Source organism: Lissotriton vulgaris, chromosome 12 (assembly GCF_964263255.1).
Source record: "Lissotriton vulgaris chromosome 12, aLisVul1.2, whole genome shotgun sequence".
Classification (NCBI taxonomy): Eukaryota; Metazoa; Chordata; class Amphibia; order Caudata; family Salamandridae; genus Lissotriton; species Lissotriton vulgaris.
The window spans coordinates 103,377,106-103,394,203 of record NC_141700.1 but is presented as its reverse complement, the minus strand read 5'-3'; the positions used below and the strand labels follow the sequence as shown (position 1 = coordinate 103,394,203).

At 42.0% G+C, this 17,098-nt stretch overlaps 1 protein-coding gene across 2 annotated transcripts in view; it reads right to left on the bottom strand.

Annotated features, from left to right (window-relative positions):
* Window positions 1-1,843: 1,843 nt before the first annotated feature.
* EFNA3 (ephrin A3) overlaps window positions 1,844-17,098 on the bottom strand; it is a 269,388-nt gene continuing 254,133 nt past the window's right edge. Inside the window, exons 4-5 of one of the 2 annotated variants that reach the window (XM_086947382.1) lie at window positions 15,509-15,586; window positions 1,844-4,389 (exon numbers count right to left, since the gene is read on the bottom strand). In XM_086947382.1, the coding sequence (XP_086803508.1) occupies window positions 4,268-4,389; window positions 15,509-15,586 (200 nt within the window). In that variant the 3' untranslated portion in view covers window positions 1,844-4,267. The remainder of the gene's footprint in view (window positions 4,390-15,508; window positions 15,587-17,098) is intronic. The other variant, XM_086947383.1, reaches the window with a different exon arrangement.

The following is a 17,098-nucleotide window of genomic DNA, read 5'->3' as shown; positions in this document are numbered from 1 at the left end:
TTTTGTCCCCTACAAAGGCTTTGTCGAGTCCCTTCAAGTTACTCCAAATCCCTCACAACCCTAAAATAGACTTCCGTCTAAAGATAGTTACTCGAAAGGTTCAAACCGGCTCTGCAAAAAGCATCAGCTAAGAACCTCAAAAATTACTTCATGATAAACTTACCCAGACCCAAACTAGGCTGATACACCACCTTCAATTCCCATGATTAACGAGTACCTTGATATTTTCAGTGCAGTCATTGAACCTGCCTGAATAAAAAAACTGGTTTTAAGTCACAATTATTTTTGGGTATCCCTACCATATCTCCCAATGAAGATCATAGAAAATCATGGGTACAAAGGGAAGCTGTTACCACAGATACAACATGGGTAGCACAATATCACAATGCCATACTTGATATAGCTCTTTACCACGTGGGAACATGTCCCCCAAAAGTCCCATCTACAACAGCGCTGTGAAAAGACGCATCTAGAGTGCGTGATATTGGGCCTGTGTTATAGCTTGAAGTATTTGCCAGTCAATGAAAAATAATTAAGAAAAGAGGGTACGAAACTGCACAGTGGCAGGAGAGGGAGTTATAGATATTATTGTGTCACCAGTCCTACAATTTATCATCACAGTAAGACGTTCCAGAAGCAGCGATACGCTACAGGGGGTAAGCCCTAGGTGGTACTGGGAGATCGATGAAAATCTAATTCCCGTCAACGGTTAGACATAGAGCATAAGTGGTGTACCTTATCCTTAGAAGACCACGTAGTTTGTCAGGTTTTCTACTATGTCGGCAAACATCGTTAATGCACTAGTAATGTTCTGCCCGGAAAAACTGGTTGATACAATGGCAAATTAGCACCCCCAAACGCCACTTGAGCAGCACCATGCTAGGAAGAAGATGCTTACTGGGATAACATGTAGGACCGGGAGAACATTAAAGGACGCCTCAAACTTCAGAATTAGTAGCTATGCAATGCAGAGTTGTCACTATAGGAACCAATGAATGCGGTAGACTCTCTGAATACGAAGAGTCTGCTGGGACTGCTGAAGTTCACAAGGTCATTTACGGCAATCCATCTGCTGTACGGTTTTGATGGTTTAAACAATCGGGCCCTTGCAGATAAGGTGCATTATACTCTATATATATTAAATATGCACAGAAGCATTCCATGCCAAATGGTAAAACTCAAGGCACAATGTGCATTCTTATGGCTCTCCCTGGTTGCCCAAAGCATGGTACCCCCAAGCAGCAGCCACCAGCTGCGGTTACTTTCATCATGCCAACTGTGTATCAAGACTTGAACAAGTGAGGGGTCTGAGTGATCCACCATTTAGCTCAAAAACTTAGCATGGACAATGCTTACTCCCCCCATACACAGTTACATCAGACAGTCAAATGTGTTCCAGGCTAATCTCTACTCAATGGCAAATCTTATATTGCAGAACAAGACAATACAGAAACTGGTGGTGCAGTCAGTATCTGTAAGCCAAGTGCCTCTGGCAGTCTCTTCGTACAGTAAGCCCGGCATCATTTGCTTGTAACAATGAATCGCTCCTTAGAATTTAACGACGGCTATTGACAAAACAAGAAGAAAAACGCACATAAGTCCCATTCCATTATCATGCAAAAGAGACCAGAGGAAAAAAAAAAACCTTAACCTTTTCCATGCCCATGACGAGCTGAGCTCGTCACGAGGCTCCGGTGCTCATGACGAGCCCAGCTCGTCATGAGTCGTGGAACTCTCAGGTGTGGGGAGAATTCCCCTGCTGTCCTGAGCGTTCCACGGGAACCGGTGCACCTGTGACGAGCTGAGCTCGTCATGAGCATGCGGGCGCTGTGCGCGCCCCCCTCCCTCAGCACAGCGGGGGAATTACCCCCGCAGCGAAGGGGTTAAATTACCTTTCATATACAGAAAAATAGGAACTCCAACTATCAAAATTCCGTGGAATTACAGAATGGAAACATTTCCCATTCTGAAGGATATCTGGATGGAAAAAGACCTTTTCAATTCGCCAGGGAACCATCAACATGGCCACATGGGAAGATAACAGAGGAATAAGCTACTGAACCGTTCAAAAACTGGATTATTATTAAGACTACTTGCACAATAGTATGGGGTCTAGACTAAATGGCATAGGTTCTGTTAAGCAAGACATTCTAGACACCTCTCTTGAGCAGGGTGAGTGGGAACTCATACACAGGAACTAGTACAAGAATCCGGCTTTAGCTGCTAGTAGTCAATCAGGTGAAAAGTTCAAAAACAACAGTCAGGTTTACCAAGAAAGAGACATCTGAAGTCTACTCTGAAAGACTACAGGCTGCAACACAAGCAAAGTATGCCAATGGGTAAAAAAAAGTTAAATCAAAGGTAAGCTAGAAGGTGTTCACAGTCTTTTTCTTTGCCCTTTCCTTATAGTTGATTCTGTCAACTCTGTAGACCTCGTAACAACAAAACAAAAGCTAAGATGGTTACAAATATTTCACTTTTACTCCAATTTCTTTGATCTCTCATTTACATCAGAACATGTCAGAGTCAACTGGCCTAGTCACTATGCTTCTGCGATATCAGTTGTCGACTTTGTTGGCTTACGGATATAAAATATCCAAAGAGGGCCGCTAGAAGAGCTTTTGCCTTTTTTCCCCCTTACTCCTTGAGTAAGTCATCAATCCTCTTTTTTCTACCCCCACTCATAGCGTAGAGCGACACAACAGCGTTCCTCTTTCAAAGCATAACCCTCACTCAGACACAGCGGCGTAGCGTGAGTTGCCAGTAGCCCGGGCAAGGAAACTTTTCTCCCACTTTTCTTTTAATATTTTGCACCCCTAAGAATTTTGCTTCCCGGGGCAACCGCCCCTGTGGCCCCACCCACGCTACGCCACTGCACACACATCAGTCTATGCCACATCTGCAGTATTATACAGTTGGGAACTTTGAATTTACGCCAGCATATTGTCTTATAACAACATTAAACATTACTTCACTGGACCAGTGACAAGATCACACAAGGTGGCACTACCAAGTTACAACTCTCGAAAGACAAGTTCGACCTTTGCAAGTGGACCAGTGAGTAATCAGGCCATTCGCACCAGAATACGTGATTTACTATGTAATTGGTTGCTGCACGCTGAAGCAATACCCATAGAAAACATAAGAGTGTAACTTTGTGCCGTTTCTTGGCTAGGATGGATACAAAATCCAGTTTCTTCAAAATAATCACTCCGTGGAGGTTAACGCTTTTCCTGCAACCAACAAGAGAGCCACGTGCAGGTGGTGGTTGTTGGGGAGTAGAGGCCAGCAGAGATTTGGTTACAAACAGGGTAGGGAGTTTACGACCATGCTAGTCACTCTGGTCAAAGCAAGCACCACAGATGTAGACGGAACAAGATGTCACTCGCAAACAGTCATAAAGAAGCACTGGTACGTGGCGCAAGACTGGGGAACTGGTACGGACAAGGGTCCTTCTTGAACACTGGACTCACAATTAGTGCTGGGAAAAGCAGTCCAAAGGGAAAGCAGAGGAGAACTGATTCAGCATTGCTAATGCCCCCCATGGAGCAAACGTTCCTTGCCCCTCACCAGCCAGCATTCTAGCGCTTACTGTCCATGCAGACTGGGAGGGAGATAGGCACTCTTGTTTCAGGAACGCTTCAGGCAACAAAGAACATACCCCACTGCTTTGTTCAGTCGCTCTCTCCCAGGGCAAAAGCCTCGTTGGCTACAGGAGTTTTGCTAAATTGGACCACCAAGACGCCTGGATCTTAAGATAAAGATTCCTAGGATTTAGAAAAAAAAGAAAATTGGCCATTATGGATTCCCGATATGTTCTGAATAATCCTTTGGCAACAATTCCTGCAGAGACCTTCTCACCCCACGTCGCCTCACACTAGTATCCCTCACAAGCGTGTTTCACAGTCTGACACTTCCTGGTTCCAGGAGCAGTGACTGACCAGGAAGGCGTGGTAGAACAGTCCAAAGGCCCACAAATTTTCGAGCACATTTCAAGATGCAAGATTCGTCTGAGTTCGTTTTGTTCTTCAAGCAGGATTTCCAAAGCGTTCAAGAAATGGTGGTTTTGTGCGCACTTCGTAGAGGAAGGCAGATTTGGGAGAAGGGGTAAATAGTCTTGCAAAAGTCAAGGGTCCCATCTCGCTCTGGCACTTCATCAGCCGTGCTTGGTTGGCATTGTTTCACAATCGCCTTGACTTGATTTTCAGCCTCAACGCTTTTGATATTTCTACGAAGGCCTCAGATTTCTGGTCCTAAGGCAGCCCAGCTAGGAGGCCAGTAGGGCGATGAGATAGAGCGAGACGGCCACAGTCAAGTGTAAATGTTCCCGTTTGGGGCTCGTCCCGCTGATGCTCTTCTCCAGTTTTGGAATTTCAGGATTAAAATTATCTAAGGGAAGAAGAAAAAAAACAGTCATTTATCACAGAAATAGATAAAAACACAACTGGCTCAAGGAAAAACGAAAGACTGTTGGAAACACAATGAAAGCATTGTGGTGCACAGGTGGAAGGGAACTATACTTTGGAACACAATCAGCATGGAGTGTCGTAGGATGAACCCTTCATCGTGGCTTCTTACATCTCTGGACACATGTGAAGCTTCCAGGATGCGGCAGACTGCTGTAAAAATAACAGCCAACCCATGCATTGTTGGGTACTGTCTGTACCATCTTTCACCGGAAACACTTAAGAAGCCTTTATCAATGGAGTGTGCACATTCTGTGAACATGAAACGCGCTTGTGCAGAATTAGTGACTACAAGTGAACATGTACAAGTTACTCACAGCAGTAACCCTGGCATGCATCTTTAATTCTTACAACAGACTACCAATATGGTGGGTACAATACCACTTACTCAGAGCACACCCTTCCTTCAATTAATCAGAAGTCCAGGCACAAGTGTATCGCAAGCTTCAAGTACACACAATCTTCGAAGTCCTCAGTGCTTTCTTTTTGAGAGAGGTGAAGAGGAGTGGAGGGGCGATGTGGTTGGGAGGTTGTCACACTGATTAACTAGGAGAAAAGAAGCTCTAAGGAAGCTTGAATGTAACTTTTATTCCAAAGCCGTTCCTTAAGCCTCTTCAGAACACAGAATTGATTTCGAACCCTACTGGTGAACACGGATAAAGACATTACAGTGTCCAAGCTCAAAATATTTCTTAAATGGCTTCACTGAAATGAGTGTAGAGCAGATATTCAATGAATGATGCTTCTTGTCACTCCTTGCCCATGCATCCCTGTTCATGGATGCTTCTAGTGGGATTGGGTGGAGATTGCAGGAGCATAGGGTTGGGGGTGTGTGGTGTCCTATAACGAAAACATTCCAGGATATGAGGCCGCTGCTAGGAATTCTTAGGAATTCTGCTGGCATGGCCAGTGTCCACCATCTGTGACAAGGAATCCATACTATGCTCATCAGAGAACCAACAATCCTCCCTGAATATCTCATTGGTCCCACACAGTCTATGGGTGAAGACATCACAAAAGGAGGGGCAATTCCACTCACTGGAACTGCCTGTGGGCGGTCTCCGTCATTACCTTTCTTAGGCTCTAAAAAGCCAAGAGATTTCACTAAACTCAATCGGAGTGCAACTGGAACACCTTTGACCGTCACCCATGGTCCTGGTTAAGATCACTGCATGGACTATAGTCTGGTATTTTTTTCCTACAATTTGATACTTTGTTCTACCCGAACTTTTATTTAAAAAAAAGGCCTTGTTGATTCTCTGAAATGGTTCTTGCCCATGCGGAATTGCAAAAAACAATTTTTATTGTGTCAGTCCAAAACAAACACCTGTGTACTGATTTAAAACTAGAAGGTCAGCCAAGCAAAAAAGTGGAGGAGTTGCTATTCTCCTAGGCTAGGAACATTCATGGTGTCATGGCAACCATGTATAAAAGCTAAATTAGGGAAGCAAAGAAGCTCATCAAAATAATGGTTTCATCACTGCTGAGCTGCAATCCTCTAGTCAGCTATTCTGTTTTTTTACTCACACTTCAGCTCTACAAAGATCTTCCACTCTTCACAGAGAGAACCTCAAACATTTGTACGAATATTAGCTATGAAAGGGCCTGATACTTCTTTACTTGGAAAAGTTGCTGCAAAAGCTTCTTTTTTGCAAGTTACATAAAGTCTGGTGAAGGAAAGGACAGCTCGGACCCTTTTCAGCAGCCCAGTCAACAGCATCACTACACTTCATGCTTCATACTGGATGATCTTTGCACACTGGTCGGCTGTACTGATTTCAGAGCGCTCATTCTTGTAGGTTTGTCAATTGCCCTTTTCAGGATCACCCATAACAACTTGGCATTATTAAATTCCTAAAATCCTAAGCTGGAACATCACAAGCTGTTCTTTGATTTTTTGCATCCGAAACCAGGCCTACTTGTGTTCTACATCAGGTGATCGATACAATGGTATGCATCGATTTACCTTAAACTTCCACTAATTAATCATAATCGAGCATTATATTAAATGGCTTACTTTTTACAACTCTTATTGTCCTGGTGATGACACTCGAAAGTTGACAGGTCAAAACCCCGTTGAGGTTTACGGCAATTGGAACGATTTGTTGAGAGATTCTTCCGCTGTTTAAATATTTGTGACTGACGCAGTGCAAGTGACAAAACACTTCTTGTTCCATTGCCAAATTTGTAAAACACACATTGCGTTGGCTCCTTTTACATTTTTATTCACTGTGTGATCACTTGAACACTATCGTGAAGCGGTGAATGTCTTTGTCCACATAAATCTCCATGGGCCTCTTTCATCGCTTATTTGCTTTTGAATGATCTCAACTGAAGTGTTTGTAACAGATTACTTCATACTCAACAGTTGAGTGCTGAAAGTGAAAAATAGCATCTGAGACCGACTTCAATCAGACGTGCAGAACTCTGTACTGCTAATGCTCATTATATACCAATTTTTCCTAAAGAAAGATATATATATATATATATATATATATATATATATATATATATATATATATATATATATATATATCTATATATATAGAGATATATATATTTTGAAAGTCTGAAGGACCAGAATTCTACATTTGTTTTACTCACTTCTTTGAGATTTAATATGGGATGGGCTTCCTACTTCAGATTTTTCCCTTTGATTACAAAGGAACTGCAGTATACACTCAGTGGTGACTTTGTGTGTGAAACTAGGTGTTTCGATACAAGCCACATCAGGGAAACATATATATATATATATATACTCCGCAAAACCACCTCCAATCCCTTCCCTCAGGACCGGCGAAGCAGGTAAGTTTTTTATTTTTCCAGTTTTTCCCTTGACCAACCAACCATGACGCGTTTCGGGCTTTGCAGACCTTGTTTACATGCAAGGCATTAGTGAATTTTAAAGTGCTAAAGTGCCCCGCCTATAGCCCTCCTCCCTGAAAGGTCATGTGACCAACATGAAAGGGAAAACAGACTATCTCAGTGAATGTATAAAACAAATGTTTGTTAAAGCATATCATTTCCGGCATAAATGCATAATGTATACACTCGTATAAATGTTTATACAAGACAACCCAATCTCGGAATAAATTCCAAAAATCAATATCATAACTGGTTAAATCCAGTAAATCGTGTAAACATTAATTGTTTTGACCATATCATACACATCACAAAAAGATAGCGTAAATCAATATACTGACATGTATAGACATCATGTCAGAGTAAAGTTGAATTATGTCAACAGATATAAGGCCTGACGAAACTTTAATAATAACAACCAAAAAAGCTAGGACAACCTTGCCTAGTGTGCAAAGAGGCTAGAAATAAAGTGCAAGCTGTATATTCTAAAAGACATTGAAATACATGTTTTTTGAATATAAGAGAATGCACCATGAAAAAACAATCAGTTACCTGTCATAAAATCAGGAACTATTTTTCATTCTAAAAATGCATTTCTAAAACATTGATTTCATAATATTATTATCCTAAAAGAACATAACAGACAGTGTATATAAAAGTTAAATAGTGATAAAATGTGGTAAAAAGAGGGAAGAATACGAAAACCATTGATCTTAAAATGGTAAATGGGCGACGCACAATAGAAAAATGACATAGAATTATGAAATCAATTCATATTAATATACATAATAAAGTGCATATAGTCATAGGTATTAAATAACCCTGATAGATAACAGGGAACCTGACTATCAATTCATGAAATTCTAGAAAGTAAATATATGACCAATTACAACATGTCGTAATGAGCAACAGGGAACCAGACTACTCATTAAAATGGAGAGATATGCCTGACAGAGATTGACATCAAAATATTCCATAAGGCTGATACCAGGAGAGGGGCAAACGATTCATTTTATGTACATTTAAAGAGTTCCTCGTGTTTTACAAGAAATTTTAAAAATCTTCGGTATTATTGAGGCCATTCGGCCATTTGCTGTCGAACTCTAGAATGAAGCGTGTTTCTAGTTGTCGCAATAACAACTCTGTTGCCTCCTCTCCGTAAGGGCAATACTGATCCTATCACAAAATATCTAAGACAATTAAGATCTTTGTTGTGTTTAGCTGCAAAATGGCGAGCTACAGGATAGGAAGGATCAGTGTGCAATATTGCCCTCAGGTGTTGCAGAATTCTGACGTGCACCTGGGCTTTGGTACTACCGATGTAATGTAGTCCACAGGTGCACGTCAGAACATAAGACTGCAAAATCCGTTTTACAGTCATAGCAGCATTTAATTGGAATCTCACTGGGACTAAATGGTGTACGGTAGTGTGTTTTGTTTTCACCAAATTTGCAGGCCCTGCAGTGAGTGCATTTCCGAAAACCAGGTTTGGCCTTTAACCAGATATCCTTTTGTTTTAATTCAGGACTGCCAACATCTAGGGAACTGCCCATATTTCTAGCCCTACGATATGTTATGACAGGTTTAGCAGGTAAGGTAGGACTCAAGATGTTATCAGTTAGGATGATGGGCCAATTTATTTGAATAATTCTTTTAATGGCATATTCATCACTGCTATAGGCCGTGATAAACCTGGGACAAGTATTGACAGTCGTATCAGAATCAGTAGACAACTCAACATTGTCAGGGTCAGGCATCTCTACTCTCTCTGCTTCTTAATCTTGCTTTAGCCAAAGCTTGGTTAAAGACCTGATTTGAGTAACCACGTTCTAGGAACCGGATTCTGAGGTCATGGACACATTTATCAAAATCAGATGTAGAGCTACAAATACGCTTGATTCTTAGGATTTCACCCAGAGGGATACTGTAAATGGTGTGCTTGGGCTGGAGACTAGAGGCGTGTAAAAGGGTGTTACCAGATGTGGGTTTGCGATGTAACGTGGATGTTAGTCGATTGCTTTCCACATAAACCTGTACATTTAGGAATTCTATCTGGCGGGCGCTGATATGTGAGGTAAAATGGAGGTTAAGCGAGTTAGCATTGATTTCATTTATAAACAAATTCGCCTCTTCCTCACTACCCTGCCACAAAATTATTATTATTATTAAAAATTTTTATAGAGCGCGTAGTCACCCGGGGGTATCCCAGCGCTAAAAAATCCCTACACCAGTGGGGGGGGGGGGAAGAAGGGGGGTACAGCAATTTTAGACATAAGCAGTTTTAAACAGAGCAAAAAAGAAGTGGTTAAAAGCTGTTTTAAGGAAACAAGTGGGTTTTGAGTCGTTTCCTGAATCGTAAATAGTTTGATTCTTTCCTCAGATCTCGAGGAAGGGCGTTCCATAGGCGCGCTGTGTGGATCGAGAAACGTCTTCCACCCGTGCGGGTTTTTTTGAATCTGGGCACGGTAATGAGGGACTCCCTGTCCGATCGGAGAGATCTAGGGGCTTTATAGGGTTGTATGAATTTCCTCAGAATGGGGGGGCCCTGATTCTGCACTAGCCTATGAGCCAATAAAAATATCATCGATATACCTTAGATATTTAACAATTTTTTCTCTCACCCATACTGCATGTGTAGTGCCTAGGACCTGTTCCTCCCACCAGCCCACGTGCAAGCACGCGTAGCTGGGGGAGAAACAGGAACCCATAGCCACGCCACGTAATTGTCTCCATATTTCTTTCCCAAAGGCAAAGTAATTATTATTCAGACACCAATTCATTAGTTCCAAAATGACTTTGTTGTGTTCATAAAAGTCAGCGGATCGGGTATCCAAAAAATGTTTAGTGGCCCTTAATCTCTCTGTGTGTCCAATACTTGTATATAAGGATTCTACATCCAATGTGATGAGCAACATGTCCTCTTGCCATTCCAAATCTTTGATTTTTACCAGGAAGTCACCAGTGTCGCGCACATAACTTGGCAATTTTTAGACCAATTCTTGTAAAAAATAGTCAATGTAGCGACTTACATTCTATCCGGCACGGTTGATCGCCGAAATGATCGGTCTTCCGGGAGTAAGCAAGATATTCTTATGTATTTTGGGGATTAGGTAGAAAACAGGGAGGACCGGGAATTCTTTATACATGAATTTATATTCCTCACCTGAGATCAATCCCTCTCGCCGATACTTGCACAACAGTTTTTCCAATGAAGTTTTCGCATTTAGGTATTCTTTCTTATTGGCTTTGCTATAGCAAGATGTAGTGTGTAGTTGACGCAAAGCTTCTGCAACATAATCACTTTTCTCCCAAATCACAAGGTTGCCACCTTTACCAGCTGTTTTTACAACTATATTTGGGTTAGCGGTGAGCTTCTTCATAAGTGCTATGTAATTTGCTTGTTGTTGGTTATATTTGGTTTTATTCCTTTTACAAGATTTAATGTGTAATTGCTTGATTTCGTTGGTTATACAGTCGTGAAATGTGTCAATGGCATCTTTTACCATTAAAGGTACAAATTTAGACTTATTCTTGAAAGGCGTGATGCCAGCACCTTTTTGAATGATATTAATTTTTGACAGTCTAGTTTGGGTGTTGCTCTCAGTATCAGAATGTATCTAAATGTGCTCTTGCTGTAGGATTCCTCCCACCTAAATTCCTCATAATTACACAAGTTATTGTGTAATTATCAGTCATTTCACGTCGGAAGAGTAATGCGGAATGACAAAAATTATTCAGATTAATCCGGCGTCATTTAAATCATGCTGGGCCTACTCAGGACGTCAGTGGAGTCATAAAGCACCATTTTGGTGTGACGTCGTCAGTCGTGGCGCTAGTGATGGCCAGGAGCTGACGATGGACTCTTCGAAGCCTTTTGGAAGGAGGCGCAGTTCTAGTCCTCAACGGTATCTCTGAGAAAGCCGCAGTATTCACCTGCACGGTCACCTCAGGACCAAGCTTGAGGTCAGAAGGCACCCAATAGTTGCCCGAGGAGGCATGTGCATGGACCAGCCTCACTCTAAATGCGGGAGCACATCTCCAAACCTATTGATGAAGCCAGAAAGAACCGATAATCGGATCGGGGCAAGTGTGTTAAAGGGTCAGCTCTCTACAGGAGCAGCTCATTCTGAATACTCCTGTACAAAGAAATGGATACACTACGTATGTGCATGAAGTAGTTACACAACATGTACTCCTCGTGGCCTAACTCTGTATACACATGCCCACCTGGCTAGTCACTCCTTGCAGCCTTTGCCCTGCAGACTAAGCCACACAATGCGAGAAAGAAGATGAAGGGGAAATAGCATTTCCTGGCTGCTATAGTCAGTACTGAAGTTTTAGGGGCATGCTCACACCCACCCCAGCGCCTTGAGACCCTCATGGGTGAGTAGTGCACTTAACAAAAACCTGATTGATTGTTTTACTGAACGTGAGAGAACGCACTAGAATCATAGGGACCTGGAGGGAGTGATCAGGGAAGGGCATGGACTGCAGGGACCTTGTTTTAAACAGAGGCCTAAGTTGATCAAAGGTAGAGTTTAGCTATTGTTGTTTGCCCTCAAAGGACAGAGCGGTGTTATAAAGTACTGCAAGTCATGTACTATTAAAAAAGATATACTCCTCGTTGTACCGGCTATAAAATAATGGAATGATTCTCAAATAGCACAGATCTTTAAACTGGTCTATAGTTTTGACATTTATTCCATACAGGATCTTTGGACACTTGAGCCCTAAATATTATCGTACCTTTGAAAATGTGATACCTCGTGGATTGGAATTCCTAAGGTGGGATAATAATCACTTACTACATGTTGTACCCTTTAAAATGGGGCATAAAGCGCTGATTCTAGCGCAACAAATTCTGCATGTACCTGAATTTGCAGAGAATTTCTCCCTGGTAAAATTCGGCAGGTTTCACCTGCCAAAATGCAACTGGTGAATATTGCGAGACGTGTCGTAACCACCACAACAGCTGTATTTCTGCGTTTCTAAAGGGATCAGAAAAGAATGGGCCATTCTTATTCAGTGCCTCAACAGAGCCCTGTGACTGAAGACTGTGACGTCATGGAATCCTATAACTATTTAATGGCCACCGGTAGGAAAAACCGCAGACCTTGCAATAAGTGCTTACGTCTAGAACATAACCATATGACTAGGGCTCCCAGTTTTATGGTATTTATTTTTTTAGCGTTTCCGTCTGTATTTATCCATATTTCTTTTTTGCCCACTTTACCTGTATTTATCCATATTTATTGTGTGTTTTGCGGATAAATGAAGTTGTAAAACTGTACATTTCCATATCTATTTAACTGATTGACACACACTCATACTTTGATATCTGTCTGTTTTAGCTATTTCAGCTGCCAAATATTATATAACAAAACATCCACTGGTAAACATTCGCATTATACCACAAACGTATAATTTAATGAAATTACATTGTGTTTTTTTAAATTTCCCTTGCTGACCATCTGCTCAGCTGTTGAATTCATGAAAGACAGCAGAGTCCCTTAAAAGAGGCCCAATTTTCTGTATTTATCCACTTTTAAAAATAAATGCAGACAGAAAACACATTGTTTTCTGTCTGTATATATCTGTAAAAATCTGTAAAAACGGAAAACTGGGAACCTTAATATGACATAATGGTGCAAACTGAAATATTTCTGTATGAAGAAAAGCATGCTACACAATGGAACTAACAGCATGGCTGGAGATATATCTGTGGAGCGTACAAAAAGCCCACTGTGAATGGAGGCAAGCAAGTCAATGAAAACTGCATGTGGCATGACCCATCAAATACGGAACAGGTAACTGAAGGGAGACCAGCATGTGACATGAAGCCAGATCTGCTCGAAGAGCACGTCACCATCTGGAATACAATACTGCGGAACACACCACCGTACGATACAAAGAACACAAAGGGAGCTGTCGCTCACCATCACCAATACTAAAAAGCATCCATAACGTTTTACACAAAAGACAAAGCACGTGACCATCCCTCAGACTATAATCTTTTTGGCTAAGCAAGCTCTTCATACAATTTAACAAAATGCCCCACACTTCCTACAGATCTTAGAATTTCTCAGTTAACAAGTATTCTTTATAGAAGACGCATCACAAGGCTGTGCACACTTGGATGCAATGCAAGAAAATCTGAACTGAAATTAAGAGTTTTTGGCAGACTTATCCAATTGATATTCAACAACAGACGTGTGCACAACCATAGTGTCTGAACTGGACAAAGCAGCATGTCACATTTATTGCCGTCTCTACGGAGCACCAGAGGGAACTGAAAAATCTCTAGATTCAGATATTATTGCATTGGGGCAGAAAATGACATTTATGGCTTTACCACTATGGTCTTTCTTTGTGCTTTTTTATTTTTATTCAAGGGTGTTGTCTGAAGAGGAGAAATGGGCTCTATAATATGAAGTGCATAAAAGTGCTCTTTATGGAGAGACTGCATCTATTTTGAGGGCACTTTAATGCACGTTTCTGCTCCTGGCCTCTTGTTAAAACATTGCTACAGCCCAGTACTTACTGACTAATGAAGTACTGTTAACTCAGCCACAGACCTCCAGGTGCCATTGAGACATTGCAATAAATCTGTCCTGCATCAGTAACATGGACAGAAGGCCGGATGTTTAGTGAGGGTGCCTGTATCCCCTTTCCTCCACAGCCTCAGCATCTGTGTTCATCACGTATCCTACATACACAGGTTAAACCCTTCTCCCTCAGCATCAGGACCCTTTTCTGGGGTAGCAGATCGCTTTAGAAACAACAGTATTCATTCACTTACTCTCAAAATCCCTAAGAAACTGCAGGCTGATAAGGGAGTGAAAGATAATGACACATAGGTGGGTAGTAAACAGAACTCCCATCCCAGACTCAGGCATTCTGCTTTGGGGCCAGATGGTCGCTCAGTGGATGACAAGGCTGAATATTAAACTAAAACAACCATCTACTTGCGGCAGCCCCATAACTATAACCTCGCCTTGTGACGGCGAGGACATTAATTTAGCGCAAACTATTGTGAATACACCTGAAAAATCTGCCCAAAAGGCAAACCTGAGCAAAACGACAAAGGCCACAACATGCCAAAAACAAATAAATATTGTATTCATGCTTAAAAGGAGGACCTTCTAAGTCTAACCAAAAACCCGGATGTAGTCAATAGAACTTGGTTTTAGAAACAGGAACAAATTAACCAAAATAGGAGGCTTTGAAGTGAAAAGCACAGCCACCCTTGCCCGGGCTCATTGGTATGCGCGCCCATCGCCTTCACAGACTCCTCTAGCAGGGCTTGGAGGGGAAGATGAGCTTTGTTCTGCTAAGAGCTCTGGCTAAGTTTGTTTTAACGATCAGCTTCTTAAATGGCTTTCCTGGTCTGATCCCCTTTTACAGTCTCTGAAAGGAGAAATTGTGTTTAATGCCAAGAATTGTGCAAACATTTTAAATTATAAAACAAATAACGCGGAGGGTCGGACGGGGGTAAACAAACCTGCTGTTTGCTTTCTTTATTTAGTCACTGCTAATGTAGCTGTAAGTGTGCCAAAGGGCAACATATTTCCCATAATTCATTCCTTAAGTTGCAGAAAAAAACTCCAGAAAATGAACTTGTAACGCAAGGGATTTACTGTCTGATCCAGCTTAAGAAAGCCAGGATCTTTTTACACGTAAGCGGCTAAAGAGCTGTGCAATTCCAGGGCCCGCGAGGAACTAGGCATTGGAAGGAAATACTCTTGTATTGTCAAAAGCAGGGACGGCTTCAAAATCTGAGTCCTCAACTCTGCCAGTGGAAGTTGGAAATAAGACTGGGCCTGGAATTTGGCTGCAAAGGACCAAAAATCATCTGCTGTGCAAGAGACCTCTCGCAGAAGATGTCTCGGCAATGGAATAACACTCCGCCTCCTGGAAGTCTTACTGTTTCACTACCACCAATACTCCTGAGCAGCAGGAGCTGAACGAAGCGTACAGAGCCATGATCGCCCACCCTACGAAGATCTCCGTCCCTACACTCGCACCAGCTTCTAGCCCCAGGTGGAGAACAGAGAGACGCTCATAGGCGGCAGGGATCCAAGAAAATTTGTCAAAAGGAAATCTGGGTGTCTTCTACCTCACCCCAGTATAGAACACGCAACATTTGCATACTGGGAAGATAAATTGTGAAATGCACTCACCTAAGTCCTCAATCTTTACTTCTGGTCCTATTGTAAACTGGGGGAGGGTCGGAGAGTACTTTTCCTTGGAATACGAATCTAAGGAAATAAGAAGAAAATAATTATACACAAGCTTTCAAAGCGCTACTCTACACTCAAGTCAAAGCGGGAACCATTTTGGGCAGGGAAAATGGGCAGCGGCCACCAGGGTAAGACAGATCACTGAGGCCGCCATGTTGAATACATTTCTGACTAAGCGGCCATGTTGAATACATTCCTGACTAAGCGGCCATGTTGAATACATTACTGACTAAGCGGCCATGTTGAATACATTCCTGACTAATGGGAATTCTGACTTTTGAATCCTCTCTCAAACTGGGGATTTTAAACAAATTGACAAGCACCTCTTCAAACAAGATACTGCTGGCTTCTAGGGCTGCAAGACAACAGAAAACTTTTTGACCACAACAATTTACATTGGCGAACATAAAGCAGAAGGGTTGTGGTAAAAGCAGGGCAGCGCAGTGCGTGGCATCAGCGAATGAGAGATGTATTGCTTAAAAGACATCAGTGATGAGCAGATGAATCAGAGTGAAAAACAGGCCCACAGAGCACATGCATCACTTTTGAAAAAGTATAACTTTTATTATGATTGCCTCTGCTAATGTCCTTTCTGCCTTTGCACAAAGTAACGTTACTCTACAAATTACTAGCTGTAGGAATGTCGGTGTCAACTTGTGCAGCCTAGCAAAAGAGGGTTGTGTTGAATGGTGCAATGTGTACCACCCTATCACCGCCTCATCTTCCACCCACATTCCGATTTCTGGAATTAAAGCTCTCAACCTCTGCACCCTCATTAAGATTCCACCAGTGTACGAACAGAGTAGCACTTTCCTCTATAAATGTTTTCAACCTAGAATCCCAATTATAACAGATTGAACTTCAGGCATAAAGTGGCCAGAATTTAAAACCAATAAACAAAGGGACTTTGCTCAAACAAAGTAGTAGGGATAACATTTTGCAAAAACCAATGGTCACATAATGACTTTAGTGACTGCACTCTCCAACATACAAAAGGCAGCCTCTGTATCACAAAGGGTTATTAAATAGAACTTTGATGGACAGACTTGTGTTCGCTAAATTGCTTTATTCTAGGGGCTTACTAATTCTGTGCAGGAACACACACAAAAAAACCTATTTGTGGGTCAGTCGCCCTGATCTGGAAACCGGGTTATGGACTAAACGTTCTCAAATTTGCTGGAGTAGGTTTTGAAAATCAGGGTTGTCTGGTTACCCCATTCAGGCATGAAACTCTTTCTAAAGAATCTTGCTGCATGGGGTTGCAATGTGCCCTAAACTGACATCTTCCAGCTGATTAGTTTCAGCTTTCTTTAGAACAGATTGAGGAAAAGAACCTACGCATTCCATAGGAAGGGAGGAAGTTTGCTTTCCACACTCTGAGGAGTTTATCAAGTATTACCAAAGGATGGTAGGCGGGTTTCTCAGCAATGAGCTCAGACACCGACGATGGAGGCACTATTGGAATGTTACCCAAGAGTGCTGGAATAGCGCCTTCGCCTCTTGTCGAGTGTGCTTGGCGGGAGCTGAAGA